Source organism: Drosophila guanche, unplaced genomic scaffold, assembly GCF_900245975.1.
Source record: "Drosophila guanche unplaced genomic scaffold, DGUA_6, whole genome shotgun sequence".
Classification (NCBI taxonomy): Eukaryota; Metazoa; Arthropoda; class Insecta; order Diptera; family Drosophilidae; genus Drosophila; species Drosophila guanche.
Window position 1 is genome coordinate 4,366,314 of NW_022995750.1, and position 21,161 is coordinate 4,387,474.

The 21,161-nt window shown below is 41.8% G+C and overlaps 1 protein-coding gene across 3 annotated transcripts in view; it reads right to left on the reverse strand.

Moving 5' to 3' along the window:
- LOC117586021 overlaps positions 1-21,161 on the reverse strand; it is a 52,634-nt gene that overhangs the window by 11,640 nt on the left and 19,833 nt on the right. For all 3 annotated transcript variants that reach the window (XM_034275855.1, XM_034275856.1, XM_034275854.1), the window contains exons 3-4: positions 18,560-18,939; positions 6,452-6,551 (exon numbers count right to left, since the gene is read on the reverse strand). In XM_034275855.1, coding sequence (XP_034131746.1) covers positions 6,452-6,551; positions 18,560-18,939 — 480 coding nt within the window. The remainder of the gene's footprint in view (positions 1-6,451; positions 6,552-18,559; positions 18,940-21,161) is intronic.

Below are 21,161 nucleotides of genomic sequence, written 5' to 3' on the forward strand. Positions count from 1 at the left end.
CGCATACGTAGAGCTGTCAAGCGTGTCATTTTGTGCAATTGTTCAGCCTTGTGTGAGAATTAAATTTAATTAGAACTGACACGAAGGGGCCGTTCCCTGTGGGAAAAGCAAGCAAAATGGAAAAACTTGTGGGAGTTGCGTGCCTCTTGTTCGCTGTTTTCGTGTCACTTCTCGCTCGCTCTCTTGTGTCGCTCTATCAACTCAATTAGCAATGCAGCTGACAACACGCTAATTAACTGAGATGTGAGCTGGAAAAACTTGCCAAAACACTTGGACAGCTGTTGGCGGCATCATCCACATTAGCAGGAAGCGGGAAAAAGGAAAAAGGAAGAACCAGAAGCCTGCGAGTCTGAGAGCACCTAAGATCCTGCCTGCTGCGCTGGCCAAAAACTTTATGGCTGAGCTCCGCAGTGCATGTTTGCCCAAGTGCAAAATTGTGCAATTACGCAGCTCTGCAGAGCAACACCAGCGAAGAGGACGACTTCCTGCGCTGCAGCCCTCGCCTTAGTCACACGTCGCATGGGAAGCTGGCTGGGTTTCTTTTTGTTTTTTTGTGTGTGTTCAGTTCTCTTGGCCTTGTCTTGCGATTCCATATTCAAGACAAAGTTTAAGGCTGCAGAAACATTTCAGGCGATTTGCATAGCCATCCGCCGCGAACGATAATAAAATGTAATAACTGCCAGGGCAGAGACAACCATTTCGTGTGAGTGAGTGCCTGATAAGCCATTGCAGCTGCTCCCGGCCTTCTGTTCTTCCGCCCATCAGAGGCCTGAGGGCAGGATACTGTTTCTGATTAATGTAGAGCTGCTCTTCACCATGATGAAATTTCCTACTTTATTATGGTTGGGCCATCTGTGCCTGGGATTCAGTCAACCATTCACTGTGGTTAATTCCTTGGCATTCTTTGGGCAAGGCCAAGGCTCATCTTACTCGGAGGTAGGACGTAGCAAAAGCTCATAGTTAACGCCAACTGTCTGTTGCAAGCACAGCCACACATACGCAGATGCATTGGACTCACTCTTTTGCACACATGTGCTCTTTCCTCTCGCTGACATAATGCACACCCATACAGATGAGTGCTCCTCATGCTCATATTTGCATTTGTGCTTTTTATTCCGAGCTCTCTCAAAGGGTATATGCTATTCGTGGGGTAATAAAAATATACCCACTCCTTGTTATTTGATTTTAGTAGAGATAAATGATAAAAGTATTATTTGGTTTCACATTCTAAAATAAATATAAAAAATATGCCAAGTAATTATGCAACAATTTGTTTAAAAATAAAGCCAAGACAAGGTCCCTCATCTTCAGCATAGAAGTAAGTATTTAAAATTATATTATAATCGTACAATGACTTCCCATCACTTTGCAATTGAAATATGATTACTAATTGTCTAAATTTTTTTTGTTATTGTTGTACAGGCATTTCAGCTACTATCACAAATAGATAGCTCAACCGCATTGCTTTACTTTCTAATGGGTATCCTTTATTCATGCGCTCGACTCAAAATGTAAATTGCAGCTGTGGCAGTGTGAGTGTCTGTTCCTGTGTCTGTGCCTGTGTGTGCCTACATACATATGTGTACATATGATTATATCCATGTATGCATAGTGCTTTTAAATCCACAGCATTTTCTTGTGCGTGTGTATGGGTTAGCCAGCGAGTCTGGTCAGCCAGGCGATGTTATTTACAATCAACTTTCCCAGCAGCCAGAACCCAACGCCCGGCAACCGACAATCCTCAAAAAAAGCAGTAAGAAATATTCGAATCAATAGCCGAAGCTTTAAATGCCCTGAAAGACTCATCGTACTTATGATTTCGGTGTAATACCATTATTGATTTTTGGATTTGATCTTGGGTTCCTGCATGTAAAATAATGTACTCTTACAAAAAAAATTAAATAATCATTATACCCCTGTAAGAGTATGAAAGGTAAAAAGGCGGGCACACACAAAAACAAAAAGAGCTCTCAAAGAAAATAGGGAAAGAGAAAAAAACTGCATTGGAAAATCCATAATACAACAGAAACCACAGCCGCATGCCCCCCACCTAGAGCACTCTCCTGCTCCTCCTTCTCTTCTCCGATTTGCCACAGATCAAAAATTTCCAGCGGGTAAACGAAATAAATGCGACGTGCTGCGCTTTTCCTCTCCGTTAGGGTTACATAGTAGAAAGTTATTTATTTTTTCGTTATTTTTTTGGACACTGCGAAAATCGGAAAATGTAAGCAACAAAAAATTGGCTGAAAATATACAAAAGCACAAATAAATGGGCGGGCAGGTAAATAAATTGGCCAAAACCATAAAACAGAATGGCGCAGAGTTGGGCGGCTAGAGAAAGTCCTCAGAGGAATGGAATGGTTAGTTGCTGTGTGAAATTGAAGCAGATTGCGGGGCGCTGACTGGATCCGCATTCATTTATCTAAACGAAGCCACATGCAGTGCTGTGCTCTGAAATGCTTTTGCTCCTTTGCTCTGAAATGTAATCAACACATGTCACACGTGGCGTATACGTTATATCATTTGCATAGGCGTATGCCAAGAAAAGACGATGTCAACGCTGCTGTTGCTTGGCTATAAAATTTATGGGAAACAGATCGGCTTGTCCTTTTACGTTTTACTAAGTTTTAGAAAATGAGGAGAGCTTAAAAATCGCCCTAAAGCTTCAGCTATCTTGCTACCTTTATGGATACATACTATTATGTTAATATATATTTTTCTGTGCATTAAATAGTTGATATTGTAGGACGCATTGAAGTGCATCCTTTTTGTTAAAGCTACTCCTGTCAAAGGCAAAATATTCATGAGTGCACTTAAGCAAGCTAACTGGATTCTGTTTAAAAATATCAAAGAAAAGTTGAGCACACTCTAATGTTCGAAAGTTAAGCCACATGTTCCACACACGCAATTCGACCGCTGACCATTAAATGCTCATAATAAACTTGTCCCCTCATCAAAAACCACTTGCACACATCACAGATGGCCCCTGCTTGTACATGTTGAAACTTTCATTAAAGGTTATGGCATAAAACTTAACCCCGAAAGGCCTCAGCCGAAAAGTTGTGCAAACATTATTTCAAATTATTCGCACATTTCCATGCTTTCGAAGTGGGTGGGGGGTGGCATTCAAAATGAAGCCATAATTTACTCTCCGCATAAGATGTGCCACACACTTTCCTTTTATTTAATTGCAACATTTTCGAGGTGGCAGACACCTTATCATGCCGGCGACAGGCAGCATAAAAACTTAAATATAATTAAGTTTATTTTATGGATACATGTGTGAGTGTGTGTGTGTGTCAGTGTCGTATGCATGCGTGGGTGTGTGTGTGTGAGGGGAGAGAGTTGAAAACTTATAGCATACTTTGCAGCTGTACTCTTGACAGTTTTCCCGCATTGTTGCACGGTTGCTCGATTGTGGGAGGGATGGAATGGCATGGGCGGGCGGAAAAGTTGCTGCAGTCCATTGAAATGCAATTAAAGTTGCAAATTGCTTTTTCTATACATACAATTTACATAATGCAGCAGAGATATAATCTTTGAGCAGAAACTTTTGTCCCATAGTTCAATTGATTGGCTTGGCTGGAGGGAGTGGACCCAACTTCGTCATTAGAAACTTCTTGTTTCGTATTTTGCCAAAGAGTATAAAGATTTCCGATAAAGATTTTTGCATTTTCTGTTTCGGCTGTCCAGACAAAGTCAAAGTGAAAGTCAAAGCAATCAGTGGAAATGGAAAGCTCTGGCATATGGCCACCTTTTTATGGTCACCAACTCCATTAGCTGTCACTTAGTGTAAAACAAATCATAAATGCTGCTCGGGCTGCAGCAGAACAGCAGAGCTTTCCCCTAATTATGCTGTCATAAAAAAAGGAAGGCATTCCCATCAGCAATGCTAATGGGGCGTGGCTGTAAGTCCTGTGCCCAGTGCCCAGTGCCTAGGGCCCATCACGTTAATTGTTAAACACTTGAGATTAATGTTGGGCCTGGGCCATCAGCATCCGCTGGCTCTTTTGCCACCATTTTATGGCCAATTTATAGACAAAGATGTTGCAGCATTATTCATAAAAGTTAGGGTCTTCCGCCGCCTAACGCATCCCCCACAGGATTCATGTGGGGCATAAATCAAAGGAGGTGTGCGTGTTGCCTCCTGTTTGCCCAACTAAGCGGCCATCAGGGGACTGCTTTGACTCTACTTCTGTTCGGTCGTTCGTTGTTCGTTGCCACCCCTCCACTCTCTGACTGCTCGTCCGCAGATGTGTGAATCGGACTGGAGGTCACGTTCTATACATGTTGACTGTGTTGCCAGTGTGTGTGTTTGTGTGTTGGTCTGGAGGGTGGCTTAAGGACTTTTCATGGCGGAGTGATTCGGAAAACATGCAATTGTTTATAGGGGTAGAGCAGAAATCTTTAATTGACAACGTTATTGCGTTGGTTCAAAGAACTCAAAATGTTTAAAACCAAACTATCGCAAAACTTTTCTTTCTAGATCTTCCCTTATTCTTTGAGCAACTCTCTCGAGTGCGTCTAAAGTTTCCTTTTACTCTCCCTGGTTTTTGGCAACGTTTTTATGCTTTCTCTCCATAGAACTTTAACTGCCGTCTGACTGATTTTATTAGCTGGCATTTGATTTGCCATCCTCCTCCTAGTTTTGCCACATCTCCATACCAGCATCAGGACATCTCAATTTTGGTTACGATTTTTGTGTGTTTGCTTGGAGCTCTGAATTTACATTTTTACTTCTTGGGAGATTGTCGGGTGCCTGAATGGAATCTCCCTGTGGCTTGCTGTACTTTTATTTTACAACTTTGTTTTTATGCCATTTCTCTAGTTGTTCAGCTGCTGTCACATAATTTGCACTTCTTTTGCCGTATTTGCTTTCTTTTGCCGAGGGGTCAACAAACTTTGCCACAGTTGAATAATGGCCAATAATTAAGCCGAGAGGGGGAGCCAACGAGTGGCTAGGAAGGAAAAGTATCTATGCTGCTGGAGTCTGAGGAAGAGTGACTTTATTTATATAGAGAGAGAGAGAGTCTCCTTTTATTGACTTAATCTATTGATGACTTTACACCTAGGAGAGTATAGTTTCTGAGTGATTTTTCATTTTCTGAATGGATTCCAAATTTCCCCGAGTGTAAATGTTTTATGCAATAAAAACTTTTACTGGAGCAACTTCTGTTTTCGATTAATCTTTAATTGATTGCCTGAGGGCGCGGCGCAGCTGCATTTGATTGGCAGTTAAATTAATTAGGCAGCATGCGGAATATTTGAGACCAGACCAAAAGCCAGAGCCAGTATATATCTCTCTCTCTCCCTCTCTATATCTGTCTGCACTATTTGGCTGTTCCGGCTGATTAGCTTCAGTCACCTAATTAAATTTCAAATGCAGCGCAGTGCCAACTTAATGGTCCTCGGTTTCTGTTGACTCTCCGTCTGTCTCTCTCTGCTGCTGCTGCTATCTTCTCTAGCTGTCAGCAAACACTCACACACACACACAGAGGAAACGTTAATCATAATAATGTCACCACTAATTGCATTGCGTATACGCACACGTGTACTTAGAGTCGACTACAAGCAGCAGCTTCCTGCCTCAACTTGCTCTCTCCCTCTCTCTCCCCCTCTCTCTCTTGGTGTTCTCTGTGTATTTCTCTCTTAATTCGCTGGCGAACCCATAATTTGGTATTATGTGGGCGCGACCGCCACCAATGCCACGCCCACTGCTGACTCCCTCCACCGAAGCTCTGGGAAATGTGTTTATTTAACATTTAAGCAAACAGCTTTTCCGCTAACCATACAGGAGAATCGAGAATGAGTGGGATAACAATGAGATGGATGGGTTTTGGCTAATATGGGATGGTGGGCGATATCGGAGAATGAAATATAAGGATGGGTAGAAGGATTGTAGATTCGCTATAAGGAAAGAAGCTCTGGCCGAAGATATAAACAGGAAATAAGGAAGGAGTGGGAAGGAATATTTCAAAACATTTAATTAGAGAAAGAAAGATGTGGGATGGATAGATAGATATATACGAAAGAGTAATTAATTTTCTATAATATATTCAATAAAAGAAAAGCTGCAGCTACAGACTCCTTTAGCAACTTTCATTGTGAAGAGTAACTAAGCTTCCCTTTGATTTCCTGCTTTTAATTTGCAGAAAGAAATCTGCCGCTGGAACTAGATATTCACTCATTTGCATACCCCGTGAAACCACCACCACCATCTTCAAACAGATGCGCGCACCATTCTTGAGATTAAGTGTAAAATACCTAAGAAAAATAAAAACCATTTAAAAAGTTGAATCACCAACTTCAACTCTAGCCGCCCGAATATTTTCCATTACCATTTCAGCATTTAAGCAAAAAAGCAATTTCAATGCAAATGCCGAGTGATCAGAAAAGGAAAGCCTGCAGGAAAATGGGTGGAAAGTGTGGAGAAGGAGGAATGAAAACTTACCGCCAACATAGATATCAACCTGCGACCAATTCAGTTTGCTGGCAATGCTCTGCACGGCCAGGGAAATTGCCTCGAATGATGGCAGAAAATTGCTTGAGATCTGCAAGGAAAGATACGTACATTTATTGTTAGATGGAAAGCGGGAGGGAAAAGATGTTGTGCCGAGGTTACACCAAATGAACGAACTTAAATGAAGCACTGAGACCTGGTCTCCAGACCCCATGGCAGCTTTATAAACATAACTCTACCGGTGTCCCCAACTCTTTCTATCTTTGTGGCATTTCATTGTTTTGTTCTGTTTATTCTGTTGTTGCCACCAGACTCCAGTTGTTGTCCCTTTCTCAAATCCCAAGTGCTCTACCCAATGCCTCCTCTCCCCTATTCACCATTCTCCATCCACAATCACCTTTTGTCTCTGTGGGCAGGCAAATGAAAATCTAAACACGAACTCTAGTGCCTTGTTTGTTAAAGTGAAACAAATTAAATGCTTAAGCAATTAAAGAATACAAACTGGAAAAGAGGGTGGATGGCAACTGTGATGTCCACTTGGCTGCCGACAATGGAAATCTGAGTGTGGGGTAGAAGCACAACTTGTGGATTACAAAGTGGTACAAATTAAACGACGAGAAATTCTGATTTAAATCAACACTTTGTTGCTCTCTGGCATTGGAAATTGATAGAAAAGTAATTAAATCATTTTAAAACTTAAACTTCGCAGTAAATAGATTTTGCGAATGAAATATTGAGGAAGATGTGTTTAAAATTAGTTTTCAAGCTACATTTGTGACGGAAATTAAGTTCTGAATAAATGCTGAACTAGTAGTAAATATTCAGCCGTTGAGTCTGTTATGCCAGAGGTTTGGTCGTTTCCGGCAGTTCCCTCTTTTTTGATTAAATAAATCAAATATTCTTGCTGTCCCAATGTCCAATTCCATGTAGAATTTATGCAACATTTTCTTGTTTGTTCTCTTCTGTTCCACGAAAAATTAACAAGCACACACTTCAGATAACGAGAGACCCCGTCTTGCAGGGATTTTCCTTTTGCTTATTTACGAGGCTCGTCAGACAAATAAATCTGCAACAAGGCCATAGACAATTCAATCATGTTTAATCAAAGCATTAGACCCATTCCACAACGAACGAAACTTCAATCAATAATCGGGGACTGACTTTTAGTCCCCCTAGACCCTCATACATACATATTGCTCCCCCTATTATGCTCTCAGAGTCTTCCCCTATATCTCCCGCTATTATGCTCCGTTCAGCATTTGCCCCCCATTATGCACCCCTCCCTCATCATCATAATCATCGTCGTGCTCGAGCATAAAAAGGTCCTTGCTCGTTTGGGTGGCGGGAAAAATTCGATTTTCCATTGGCATTGATGTGGGGCCCAGCCCAAGCTGGTCCTGGGGGGTTGGCGGCACTGACAGCTTTAAGTTAGTTTTTGTACCTTTTTGACCTTTTTGTTCTGCTGTGTGCCTGTGTGTGTCGGCATGTTTTTTTTCCAGTTTTTGTTTAGACTCATTTGTTGGCTTGATTCGAGCTGCCTGTCCAGGCTTGGCTTCATTATTTTGGCAGACGAAATAAATTGAAAAACGTTTTGGGAAGAAGAATACGTGTAGGCTGCCTGGACACATACAATTTTCTACAAAATTGAATTTGAAAAGCATCAACAACTGTAACAATCAGAGCAACAGCAACGCCGGAAGCAATCAATGAAGGAGGCCCTGAATAACGGGGAGGGTGGGACATTTTTTCCATTGAAATTGAAAGGTTTCTGATGTGATTAGGCAATGATTTTTCACAATTTCACTTTACTTGTTGTTCTCTTTTTTACTTATGCTTTATGACACACAAAAATTGGCCATTATCGGGACTTAGTTTTGGGCCGAACAAGGCGTACTCGTAATGGCAGAAAATGTTCTGACATATGTCAAGGATATGGTGGAGCTGAAGGGAGAGATTTCAAATGGAATTGCTTTCCTTTTTGGGTAAACTATTCAATAGAATTCGTATTGGCCTTATTAACCGTTTGGCTCAAATAAATGACCGAAAACAGAGCCCCAAAGGTCCCACAAACAAAACAAATGAATGAACCTCTTAAATCTTGTGATTTACTCTGATTGCACCGCTCCCTATTATTACAGCTGACTGTTTGTTGCACTTTTCGTCCGCCCCTCCAATAAGCTGCTGCCAAAGTTCAGAAAAGTTTTCCATTCGATACAAACAGCAAAGGAAGTGGGGTGCCAGAGAGTGTGGTGACAGGAAACAGGAAGTATGGTTGTGGCCGTGGGTAGTGGGGTGTGAAGTAATGCAGCAAATTGTTAAAACAATTGCAACAATTTGGCATCGAAGTGCATTAGGTGTGTTCTCTATTGACACAACGTGACCAGCCATCGTACTCCAAGAATTTACTGGGTTTTCCAGTTTTCTTCTCCCTCGTACCTCTTCCCGTTTTTCCTATTTTCTACCAAGTTCACCCTTTTGGGGCAATATACAATTGCAGAGGCGCCTCAGCCCTATTCAATTCAGTTTTTATTGTTTGGACTTTGTTTTATGGCACGACAAATTGTTTAACGTTCAATCAATTTAATTAATTTGCCAAGCAGCTGGAGGTGGAAATATATATTATTTTTGACCAAGCAGCCGGAAAATGAGTTTTTCTTGCGCTTTTCCTTATTGAGTTTTCTGTTCATAGGTGAATTGCTCCTTGCTGCTTGGCCCTCAGACGGAAAAGAAAAAAATGTTATGCAAAGGAGCATCATGAGCACAGGGGAAAAAAAGAATCAACATTAATCACAGCTCAGCAAATATTTGACATTTGCCAGCCTCTTTGGCAGATTGTCAAGCGGGTGGAATCGGAGGCGGAAGAGAAGCTCCTACCAACCTGCCAAAGATGGGGTAGTGGGTAAGGGTGGGATGGGTCTGGCTTATCCCCGAATCCCGACTCAAGCATCATCTTTTGTTGCCATGTTTCATGTTTTTTTCGCAGCGCGTGTGTATTTGTGCATGTATTCTCTGAATGCTTTACATAAGAATGCTTTCGCTACACATAACAGCTTTGTAAACCTATTCACATGTCAATAACTCATTTAGGAGGCACATACTATACGGCGGAGGAGCATCTAAACAAATTACAAATATCAATTGATCTTTTCTGGCGATTTCTATATCTCTATACTGGCATTTGGTGCAAATGGAAATATTTATGCGTTCTTATTAAATGGATTGCCCCTGAAAACTGAATGGGGAATGGAATTTGTGTGGGTGTTCACGCTTGAAAATTCTCTTATGGTTATGGTGACAGACACTCAATAGAGGAGACCATTTTGAATATTAGTATTAAAGAATCCAAGTTGTAAAGTTCTCTGGAAGATATTTGATGTATTAATTTAATGTTTGAATTGCCAAAAACTTTGACCAATTTCGGCAAAAAATGTGGTTCCCATAAATATTATAAAGTTCCTTGAAGAAATAATATCTTCAAAAGACAAGTTACCAAAAAGATCGTAAAAAAGTGAACTTAATTTCAGAGAACTTTTCATTGACAAAGCTGAATTTGTGTCCTCTTTTATTTAGAGCATCCTTTGCAGGTTTATTCCTATTCAATTTGAAAGCACGAAGCCAACAGCTGGCGCTTGCAGATAAAAATTAATGCGAGAATACAGTTTATTTCTTGTATTTTTTTTGGTGGGGAAGATGCCATCATTATTATCAATATACAATAAAAGAAAAGCATAAGGCAAAACTTTGGCCGATGGGGCACTTAATTTGCTGTCATTTAACTGGAGAATAAATGGCCCAGACATGCGGCTGCAACCGAACCCATTAAGATGCCACAGAACCAACACCAAGACAAGGCGGAAACGAAGGATGAAGTTTTGGCCTACATCTGACTTTTCCTCTTTCCTCTTTTCTATTTTCAATTTAAGACTGAGACGGGCAGAGATAGTGTTAAACAGAGAGAAAGAGAGAGAGAGAGAGAGGTGCAAGCAGACGAAAAGCATTTTTATTGTGTGGCAAAGTGGCAACAAACATTGAGGTGCTATAAAGTTACAGCAGCAGCAGGAACAGGAACAGACCACAGCTGACTGAATGTCCAAAATGGCTGTCACACATATATGTACATCGCTACAAATACAAATGCAAATCACACAAATGCGCACGTGCTGGTATTCCCAAATTGTTTTCACTTTCTCTTTCCCAAGCACATGGCAAATGTCTACACTTTTTCCTCAGCTGTCTTGTACCCAAATTGAATACGATTTGAATTACGAAATGTTTGCTTGATGTATTCTCTTTTTCTCTCTCTGCTTTACTGTACCCTTTTGTTTAGGAGTATAATGGTTTTGTAAAGAGCATTGCGCCGGCACAGATGACAGTCACAAGAGATTCAGCGTTGCCATTTTGCTTGGCTGTAGATTGTTTTACGGTTTATTTGTTTCTGTCCGACAAATTGCTTTTTAATGCCATAGTTATGTCCTCTATTTTTTGTGCCATGTAATTTCCTGGCCAAATTGTACTTGCTTTTTGGCTTGAAGAGTAATCACTCTAAGGATCTCTTGCTGTTATTTGTAGTTTGTTGTCAGACCCTTGCGATAGGCCAATGGCTGAGTTTTGTGGGGTAATATGTATTTAGGGGGTTTTGCCTGTATTTAAATTGAATTAAAGCTGGTGACAGTTTGAAAAAGTTTACGCTTTACGGGGCCATAAAGATGAATGAATGGATAAGGTGATGGATGGTCCCTAGCGGATATGAGCAGGAAAGTGATTTGACGGCTTGTTAAACGTTTACATTTTTAACGAAATGATGCTCTAACCCTGCCCAAAGTCCTGTGCCCCTGACCATTAAGCGCTCTCGTCTTGCCACACGTATGTGCAGCACTTTTGTGGAGCCAACTTTATGAATAATTGAGCGGTGCCCTAAGTGGCAGTCAGGCAGGCAGGCAGGCAGTATGGCAGTAAGGCCGACAGGCAGCCTCTCTCAGCTGCCTTTTTTATGAGCAGCTCTCTCTCGCGCTTTCACTGTGTGAAATAAAGGACTGAAAATGAAGGAGAAAATGCGGAAAAAGGTTTCTCTCTTCACAAAATAAGCATCATTGAATTTATTATGATTTTTATGCAAATTGCTGATGCTGCTGACTGCATCCCCAAAGGGGCGTACGATGAATGCAATTAATGTGGCATGGCAGGCAGAGCAAAAAGGTTTTATGTCCCTGCCACTTAGCCTAACGAAGGGCTTTTGCACCCAGTCAGTCCCTCCAAGAATCTGTCTCAAAAGGTCACCATCCAGAGAATGTTTCTGTCCAGCTAATTGCCAGCTGTCTCCCGTTTGAAATCTGTTCGAAGAAAGTGCGAGAAAGTCGGGAAAGCCGGGAGAGGATTTAGCAGCGAAGCTGCTGACAGCTGTGGCTGGGGATAAACTTGGCCACAATATTTAACAGAAGCTTTAGAATATGTTTAGATAATTCTGGGTAAAATGAAGTGCTTCTAAAGTTGGTTAAGAGTTCAGCTAAATTAATGGAGATGTTCTGTTTATTTAATGCACATTTAATGTGAATTTATGAAGCTTCGCTCAATTAGTTGTGGCATTGCGTATGACATGCAACATTGTCACGTATGCCACAGAAAATATCTCTCCCACAGATATAATGGTTTGTTTAGCTCGAAATGGAATTGCTCCTCCTGTTTGTTTGTCCTGCATTTGACTTCCTGCCACAGACGAATCAAATATGCCACTCACAGAAGCCCCGAAATGAAATTGTTCTTAATTTTCGTGATGCGAACCAAAAATCAATGAAAATACGTACATCCGCAAATCAATATCCCCCAGGAGTCATGCACACAGGAGTGTGGAATCAGCACGAACACGAACACACAGATGCAGACACCTGCTGACACAGCTACAGATACAGATACTCTCGTATATGTCTGAATGACTGGCTTGCTTGCATGTGTAATGTGGCACCTGCAGTCAACAGGAGGGTTAAGTGGAATTATGGATGGGTCTGAGCCGGCTAAAGGCAAATGTATTTGGCACTTGTGACCGAGGCTCAAGCGGTCCTGATTGAGCGCATCCTTGTAGTATTTAATATCCACTGTAATCTGCATTTAAGTGTGCGAAAGGTCAATGTGATTTTCATTTAAATTAAGGCTGGAGCTCGATTTCTTTTTATTTAAAGTTTGAAGCAAGATTCATCACTTCTCCTTTAGTTTGTGCTCCAAAAAGTAGTTTTCTTTGAAATTTGTGCCAACTGTTTGGCTGACTTCAAAGGGGCGTGATGGTTCATTGACCGTACACATGGCAATATTTCCTTGCTTCATTGTAAATAAGCCAATTTCTGCTTTTAGCTGATGATGATGCTACTGCTGCAGCTCCATCTTATATGGCACTTTCCCCCACCCTCCCAGTGTTCCCCTACTTTTGTAGCTTTTCTGCCATCTTTAGCTCTTGCTGCAGGTTTCCTCCCATCTTTTTACAAGGCTTCTGCAGCTTCTACATCTTCTTTTCCAAGTCCTCTTCCATCTTCTCTGACTACTTCTAGTGCCATTTCTGTGGATTCTGGCAAACAAAGCTCCATTTGCTTTGATATTTACTGCAAAATATTACATATACGTCGTCGTCGTTCGAGGCAGCAGCGGGTTTTTAGCGATGCTTTCAGAAAACTGCAATGAGGGGGATATGAGTGCAAGCATGACATGCTGACAGCTGCGTTGTAAGTTCTGTTGTTAGCTTGTCGCATGAATTTGGCCAAAACAGAACACACACAAAAGGGACAGCGGGAAAGGATGCGGAGTTGCACATGGGGCATGGGCACGAGTGCCCTTAATTGTGTTTGTGTCTGCTGACTCACATTTGAGCTGCCATGAGCTCCGAAATGGAGAGTGGAAATAGTAAAAGTGGCAAAGTGGAAAGCTGCTTAAAGTTTGATTAGCTGACAATGGGGCGTATGAGCAATTTTGTTGGACATTAAAGTGGTTCGTTGCTCAGTGAATGAGGGCGCTCCCTCTTTCTGTATGGGATAGTATGGAAAACACAATTACGAGGGGTATGCAAAAATTGCAGTTCGATCTATGCCAGCAATTCGCAATCGAATTACAAAAATGCTAAAAAATACGGCAGATTCTCTGAAGTGCCGAAATTCAATTTGAATGCTTCCTGCTCCCAGGGGTATAGGCGTGGGTATGGGCAATGGAACGCTAGGGCGTTCCATTGGTGGGCGGGGCCGAGGCGCGTAAACAGCAATCAATCATGGAGCATGCAGCAGCAACAGCAGCATCAGCGACAGCGGCAACTAGAAACGGTAAATCAATGACCAAACAGGATGCCAAGGGCAAAGTGTCCCAGAAAAATATGAAAAATCCCATAAAAGAGTCTCATTTAAAGTGGGACTTTACTAGTAATGATAAATAAAAGAATCCACTAATAATCTACCATTTGAAAACACCATGAATATAAATAGAAATATTTAGAAATCTCTCACACAGCACAAGCCAAGCAAAAGTTGATCATCATAACCCACAAAAGGCAAACAGCTCAGAGCTCTTTCCACATATTATTTATTAAAATAACATTCTGTTTCCTCCATTTCCTCAGCCAATCGTATTGACACATCCATTGTTAGTGTTCTTTTTTCTTTACCCAGTCCACAGGACACTCTCTCGAATGGTCATATCGGTGCATAGCCAGAACGAATGTCATCGTTATCATCGATGCAGCGCTCAAGCTGGCTATGGGATTGTCAATTGTCAAACTGATTGAGTGTAAGGCAAATGCTCAGCAACTGCGGAGTGTTGGTATCCACACATTTTTGTGCCATGAAAAACTGCACTGCCAAGTGACTGACGAACTGACACTGACGGAGCGAGAGAGAGCGAGGGAGTCCCTCCTATGAATGAATGACTGACTGACTGACAAACGCTTGAATGCAGTTCCGTCTCTGACTTGACAGACTCCTACGTTCTTCTGCTTCTTCTCTCATGTGACTTGTTCCGCTTGCGTTCATTGCAAATTGTTAGATAAATGGCAAAGTCGATCCAGATTGGCAATGCATTGTGTTTTGCCGGCATGGCAAAGCGTTTCTTTGAGTGATTTTAAATGTCTCGCGGGAGTGGGGTATGCCAACCCATTCTGCCCCTCAATTCAAATGCAACATTAATCTTCATTAAGCTATTTGCAAGTTCCCTCTCTCGCTCTATCTCTCTCTCTCTCTTGGGGATTATTCAAGTTATATTGGATGGCACGCATACCAGCAGATTTATTCAAATATATATAAATATATGTGTGTGTGTGTGTGCTGCAGGGTCAAACTCAATTTACCGTATTAAGCGATTGAAGCGGAACAAACAACAACAACTCAAACAATAGTTGAAAAACCCACAAAAGTTAACAAAATGCAGCAAAAGTTTAAAATACTGTAAATTGCATGAAATTGATATGGCTGGAAAAAAATGCCAAGGAACGTACGGCTAACTTCATGGATAGAACTGTTATATACCCTTTTGATTGATGGACTTGCAGCTGTTATCAAAATTAGAAGACTCTCTCTGCATAGAGGGTCGCAAAAGAGGGAAAAACCACGCTTCTGAGAGGATTGAAAACTTTACTCGGTTTGGGGCGCTTTTGCAGGGCTCTTCGGATTCAATGACCGTTATGGAAAACTAAGCCCGAAATGTGTTTGATGCGGGCTTCTATGCGTGTTTTCATTTTCATGTGTGCTCCGTTACGGCGTGCTGCATATTTGCACAGTGGCTCAGTGGCCTAGAACTAGCTTTCATCTCTTTTTAGCCATGTTTGCAACACTGTGATTACAATTTTGCTTTGGTTTCATCCCAGTGCCTGGGCGAGTGTCGACAGAGATGCCTGGCCCGAGTGGCGTATGCGCAATTCCCTGCTATACAATGTCAACGCTTTAAGCTGACCCTTTTTCCCTAGCCCATTCGCAACATCCTATCGCTATTCGCTGCCGGCCTGTACTCGAAAGCCATCCCGCTTTCATTCTGCTCTCTGTACATTCCCAAGGCGCTTGGCAGTTTGCAAATTTTCCCAACTCTCTGGCGGCACTACTGCTCTCTCCCGCTGAAGGAGCGGCCAACAAAGCGCATCAATTGCAACTTTTGTGCGGCATTTGTGTCGCTGATTTAAGGGCGGAGCTGGTGCCGGTGCCGTTGCCGGGGCAACCGACTGTGCGGTAGGCGTGTGCTATTGCAGCAGCAGCGCATAAATATTGCACAGCGCATAAAAATCACACTTAATTGCACGTTTTGTTACTTTGTTGCCAGTCGCGCTGGTCGCTGGTCGGAGGTCCACGGTCCATGCGCCACTCCCCACTGTTGCTGGTGTACTCCCCAATGACCCCCGTGGTGGACACTTCAATGGCGGAATATCTCGTTTATGGTCTGCTGTCTCTTTCTATGTTTTGTGTGTGGCATAGTTTCAGTCTTGCAACATACTTTGTGGCACTCAATCTCTCGTTTCTCTTATTGTTTCACGATTTCATTTATTCAAAGGTCAGATATTTTTGGCTTCGTGGCTTTTCACATAACCAAATCGATGGAAAATTGGTTTTGCTTTTCTTAAAAGCGTATCTGAGCTGCACCTTGCTCCCAGTTAAGCTTCCTGTCTTGCTTGGGTTTTGCTTTGTTGTCAATTAAAATCACTTTTATCTGCTACATTGTTTTGTGGGGTCTGCCAGGGTATAGCAAGCCATGGACCTTGTGGCTGCAACAACTGCGGTTTAATGTTCTATGGTACATGTGTGCATGCGGCAATTGGTGTTACTTTCATGTGTTGTCTGAGCTCTTTGTGGGTTTTTCCCATTTAATGGTTTTTAGCGTTGAACTTGCTAGCAGGAAGTTCTTTAAAGTTTTCTTTAAAGTTCACCTTACTGGGTGTAGTTTCATTTGCTTCTGTCTGACGTTTCCATTTCATCTTTCTAGCTTTCAATTACATTTGAGCGCACTTAAAAGTGTACATTAATTATGTGAAATTTATGACATAATTTGTTTTAATTTTAAAAATAATTTCCTCTAAAAAAAACATCCCTAAAATGGCTCTCATAAAAAACTTAAGCAGGGGCTACATTTCTGGATTTTTTGTGCAAACCAAGCGAAAAAATTTCATGGCGTACTTATAAAGGCAGCAACAGAATTTCAGCTGCCACAAGGGAAATACCCAAACGAGAGAAAGAGAGGTGGAGAGTCATTAGGTGGATTTAGTTGGGTCGGCTATAGCTTTTTCTGCAGTTTGCGGCTTTCTGCGACGCTAGATGTCGCTCTGGCTCTGGCTGTAACAAGTTGTTTGAAGAGCTCTGTGACGGAATTTTGAGTACTTCCCCTGAGTGGGTTATGTATTTTACGAGCACTATGCGTTTTTTTTAGTAACTGACCAAGCACTTGCCAGCAAATGTTGCTCCTGCATTTCATGTGCAGTTGTGCATTTCCAGACCAATAATAACTTGCAACTGCCATAAACCTTCGTCAGCTCATGAAAATGTACGTAAAGACAGACAGACAGCTGCCTGGATAAGCAACATTTTTGTTGATGATTCTGCAGCATTTTTATGGGAGAGCCAGAGAGTCTCTTCAGGAGATGGAGTACAACACAGCACTCTGCTGAAGCTTTAAACAGCAGCAGCAGGCCGTGGCTATTGGCATGCATCAAAGTAAGAATTATTGTAGTTGCTTGAAGGCTTTTGCTGCTCCATCAGCATCCTTATTGTTGGCTGATTTGCATGGAAATTATGTGCAAGCTGCTCTCTTCGGTCCGCGCTGCCATACATCTTTTGCAGCAATAACCTCTCTGAAGTCCCTAAGCTGGCAGTTCATTATATGGCCATTGCTCATTTCTCTGGTCTCGGCTATGGTGCTTGTCCTGATGCTGGTGCTGGTGCTGGCACTGACAAACTCATTTGTCAATCATTTTGTCATAGTTTGTCAGTGCATTTCATCGCTTTTCAGATTTTCATTAATAACTTGGCTGACACTCTCAACAAGTTAACAAACTTTCGGCCAGAAAAAAGAGAAAATTCCACTTGTCAATCAATTGTCAGGCAGAGGAAAATCCTCAACAAAATATACAAAAGTAACGAAGGGAATTTTTACGAGTACTTGGCGAAAAGTTTTTCTGTGACAGCTGGAGTTTGGAAATTTTCATAAAATATTCTTTGGGGGGCACTTGTTGGCATGCACTTCGAGAGTGTGGCAAGTGTTGCGCCTTGTTTCACCTTTGCCCCTTTGGCTCAACACTTGCCACCGAAAGTAATTTCATGCTGGCGTCGACTTTCATCAAGCAATTTTCCAGCATATTTCGGATAGTCGGATAGTACACCCCCACCCACAGCATTTCCACAGAAACTCTTCTTCATTTCCAGGGCCATTGCCGTAGCCTGCTTTTCCATTTCCTGTTTGCCAGCCACCAACCTTCAACCTCCTCCGACCACAGACTTGACTTGATGAAGTTTTGTGGTGCCAACTAGTCTTCTGTCTCTGGGATCCCATCCCGCTTCCATGAATCCCATTGCCCTTTCCATCTCCTGTTCCTCTTTTGCCGTCTGTGCCTCAGGGTTTAGTTTGCCAAATTGCAAATTTAAGCTACAAAATGCCTGTGGCTTCTCCTAGGCTTTTTCGTAGTTATTTGCTTTCAATTGCTGCTTAATTAACACATGACATATAACCTCCTACATCAGCTAATAAATATGTACACATTTCTATTAGACCGAAAATATTTTTACTACCAATTACATAAGTGAGCAAATGTTTGGTTTTATCTACAGGAACTCCACATGGATTTGTGGTAATTCAAGTTGACTTGTAAAGAGCAAAGATGTGGTCAAGAATTAGCCATGAATGAGTCATCAGGGGACCAATGAACCTTGGGTTCAAATCTTTATTGATTTCAGAACTTAAAACTTCTTTAATATTTACCACAAATATGAATTTCTTTAAGGTTCTCAAGTACCTTTGAGCGCTTCTTTAATTTGAATACCCTTTTGAATACCTTCTTCAATCAACAGCACCTTTGAATGTGTGTAGGTACACACCACGTCTTAATAATTACCCTACCACCTGAGTTGTTTTCTTTCTTCTTAAGGAAAGGGACATACTCACTTTCATTCGCGGACAGGGCCACAGCACGATGGTCTTATTATAATCGTGTGCTAGTTGTTCGGCCAGCTGATGACAGTGACCCAAGCTGCGGGCATCGTTCCAATGATTGCTCTCCTTCCAGTCTCCTGCTGACAACTGATTCACTTTGGCCTCCTGCTGATGATGCTGCTGCGGCTCCTGCTGATGTTGCTGACGTGGCTGCTGCCTTTTGGCTGGGTCAATGTCCACATTTTCAGAGCTATTCCCACCGTTTCCATTTTGGTTCGGGATCAGATTCTGGTTCAGGTCCACGTCGGTGTCTGCATTAATGCCCGCATTTAAAGTCTTTACAACGCTGGTGTATTTCGGCAGCTCCAGTAATTTAATGAAGCCACTTAAATCTGTGCGTTGGCATCGTCGTCATCATTGCAGAGAAGAGTGTGGAAGAGTGGAGGGCAGACCGAAAAAGAAAGAGAAACATTTTATGTGGCATATAAAAAACTTGTGCATATTTAAGCCAAGACCTCAGTGTGTCTCTTTGCGTATTTGTGTGTATGTATATGTGTGTTTAAGCGGTGTAGTAAGTGTTACTGCTGATGAAGGCAACAGCCATGCCCTCAGTACAGAAACTGTCTGCCACAGCAGCAGCAGAAATTGTTGCTCCTCAAGTGCCTCTCCTTTGAGGTTCTACGGGCAGTGCCTGCTAACGGGGGGACTAACGTCTGGCAGTGCAAGTAACTGGCCAAGTATCCGACAAGTGGCCAGAATTATGAATGCCTGCGATAGAGCCCATTTCTCCAGGCCATGTTCTTGATGTGCTTCAAGTGGAAACGGGATCAACACTTCAGAGCAACAGCAACGGCAACAACAATTACACTTCACACATATGTAATTTCGCAGCTAGTAAATTTCTGCCCATGAAAACTATAAAAGTATGTAACTATCTGGAATCTAAAATACATAAAATACTGTTCTAATCCCCGAAGCTTAACAACTTTCGCTTGTAAATAATGTCCGTGATAAATTAAAAACTTTTGCGTGCCAAAAGGCAAAAGTTTTAACTAATGTACCCTGAATATTTATACCCGAAATTAGGTTTGCGCTGATGATTAGTTCTTTAAATGAATTTGGCCATAGATTGCGATAAGCCCAGAGTTTATGTCAGTCAGCAGAAAGTCCCACTTTAATTTGCGGGGACTTTGCCGGGCACGGCGGACTGACTGTCTTGGAAAGTTTCTTTTACTGCGCTGTCCACCGTCTGGCTATTTGTTTTATTCTTTCATTTGGCATTCTTGGTGCTCAGTTCTTTTTCCACAGTCCTTAGTTTCCAGTTCTTTCAGTTAGTTTTGAAAGTAAACACGGGTGTACGAAAGTATCTTCTACACATGGAAAACTTTGGCGCCAAAGTTTCTGTCAATTGCAACAATTTCTGTGCGTTGTGGAAAGTTTAAATTTGATATCTTAAATTTCAATGCGAGGTGCTGTTCTGTCCTATGAGGTGTCATAAATAAAAGATAAAACTTTCTAACAAATGCAATACATCTAAATTGATTTAAATGCCAGAGAACTGACAGAGAAATTCAATTTGCAAACCAAACTATCCCATGCGATGCGACAAATAAATTCCATTTGCCTTAATGTGCATATGGTGGCTGGTTGTTGCTGGTTTTTATGTTTTTATTGAAGTTGAATCTAGTTGCACATGGCTTCCCTTTCGCCCCCGCTTTCCAGCCAGTGAAAATTTATGGGCCAGAGAGAAGACCCTATGGATGGCAAGTGCACAAAAGCAGGCAGGGAAAAAATCTATAAATTGTATCCCTTTGCCTACCTCAGGACGAAATTAAAAAGATACCCGACCCGAGGTTAGTGTATGGTTCTGGGAAATAGTTGGAGAATATATGTTTGTAAGAGACCAAACAATGGCAAAGGATTGATTGGACTTGGATGCTGCTTACACAATTCCTTTACAATCGAATGGAAAGCACTGTACATATGCCATGTTGTGCAATTATTCTCGTAATTGATATCCAAGCAATGACAGCTGCTAATCCTCTGAACAAATCTCCCCTTTTAAATTTGCTTTTCTTTTCTTACACATTTCTCTCCCACTCTCTCGACTGACAAGTATTCTTGGCTCTTACTCAGCTATTGGCTTCTCCCTTCGAGCAGGAGTGAAAAACTATCATAAAACACTTAAGCTGTGAATGCTTGGGGGGCTCTCAAAGCCAATGATTCTTTTGCCTAGCTTTAATAAAATACTAAGTCAGCCACAGCCCAAGCACAAGCCCAAGCCACAGCCACAGTCCTGAGCAAACTTCGAGTGCGGAAATTGTGAGTTGTCACAGGCAGGGGCTACGAAATATTTATGATACGAATCGAAGGGGAAAGCAAGTGGCAGGAAGGCAAGAAAGTTTCCCCTTTTTTCCTAATTGAAGGAGCTATAATTAAAGTTGTAAGTGGCCCTGGAAACTATAAAAAAGTCAAGACTATTGCAAAGTCCAAGCTCAAAGAAAGGACGTGCTTAAATTAGTTTAAATTTATGGATAAAAAAAGGGCGGAATATTTGTACTGCGAAAAGAAAAAGCGCGAAAAGCGGAAAGGGAAGTCAGCCATAATGCATGCA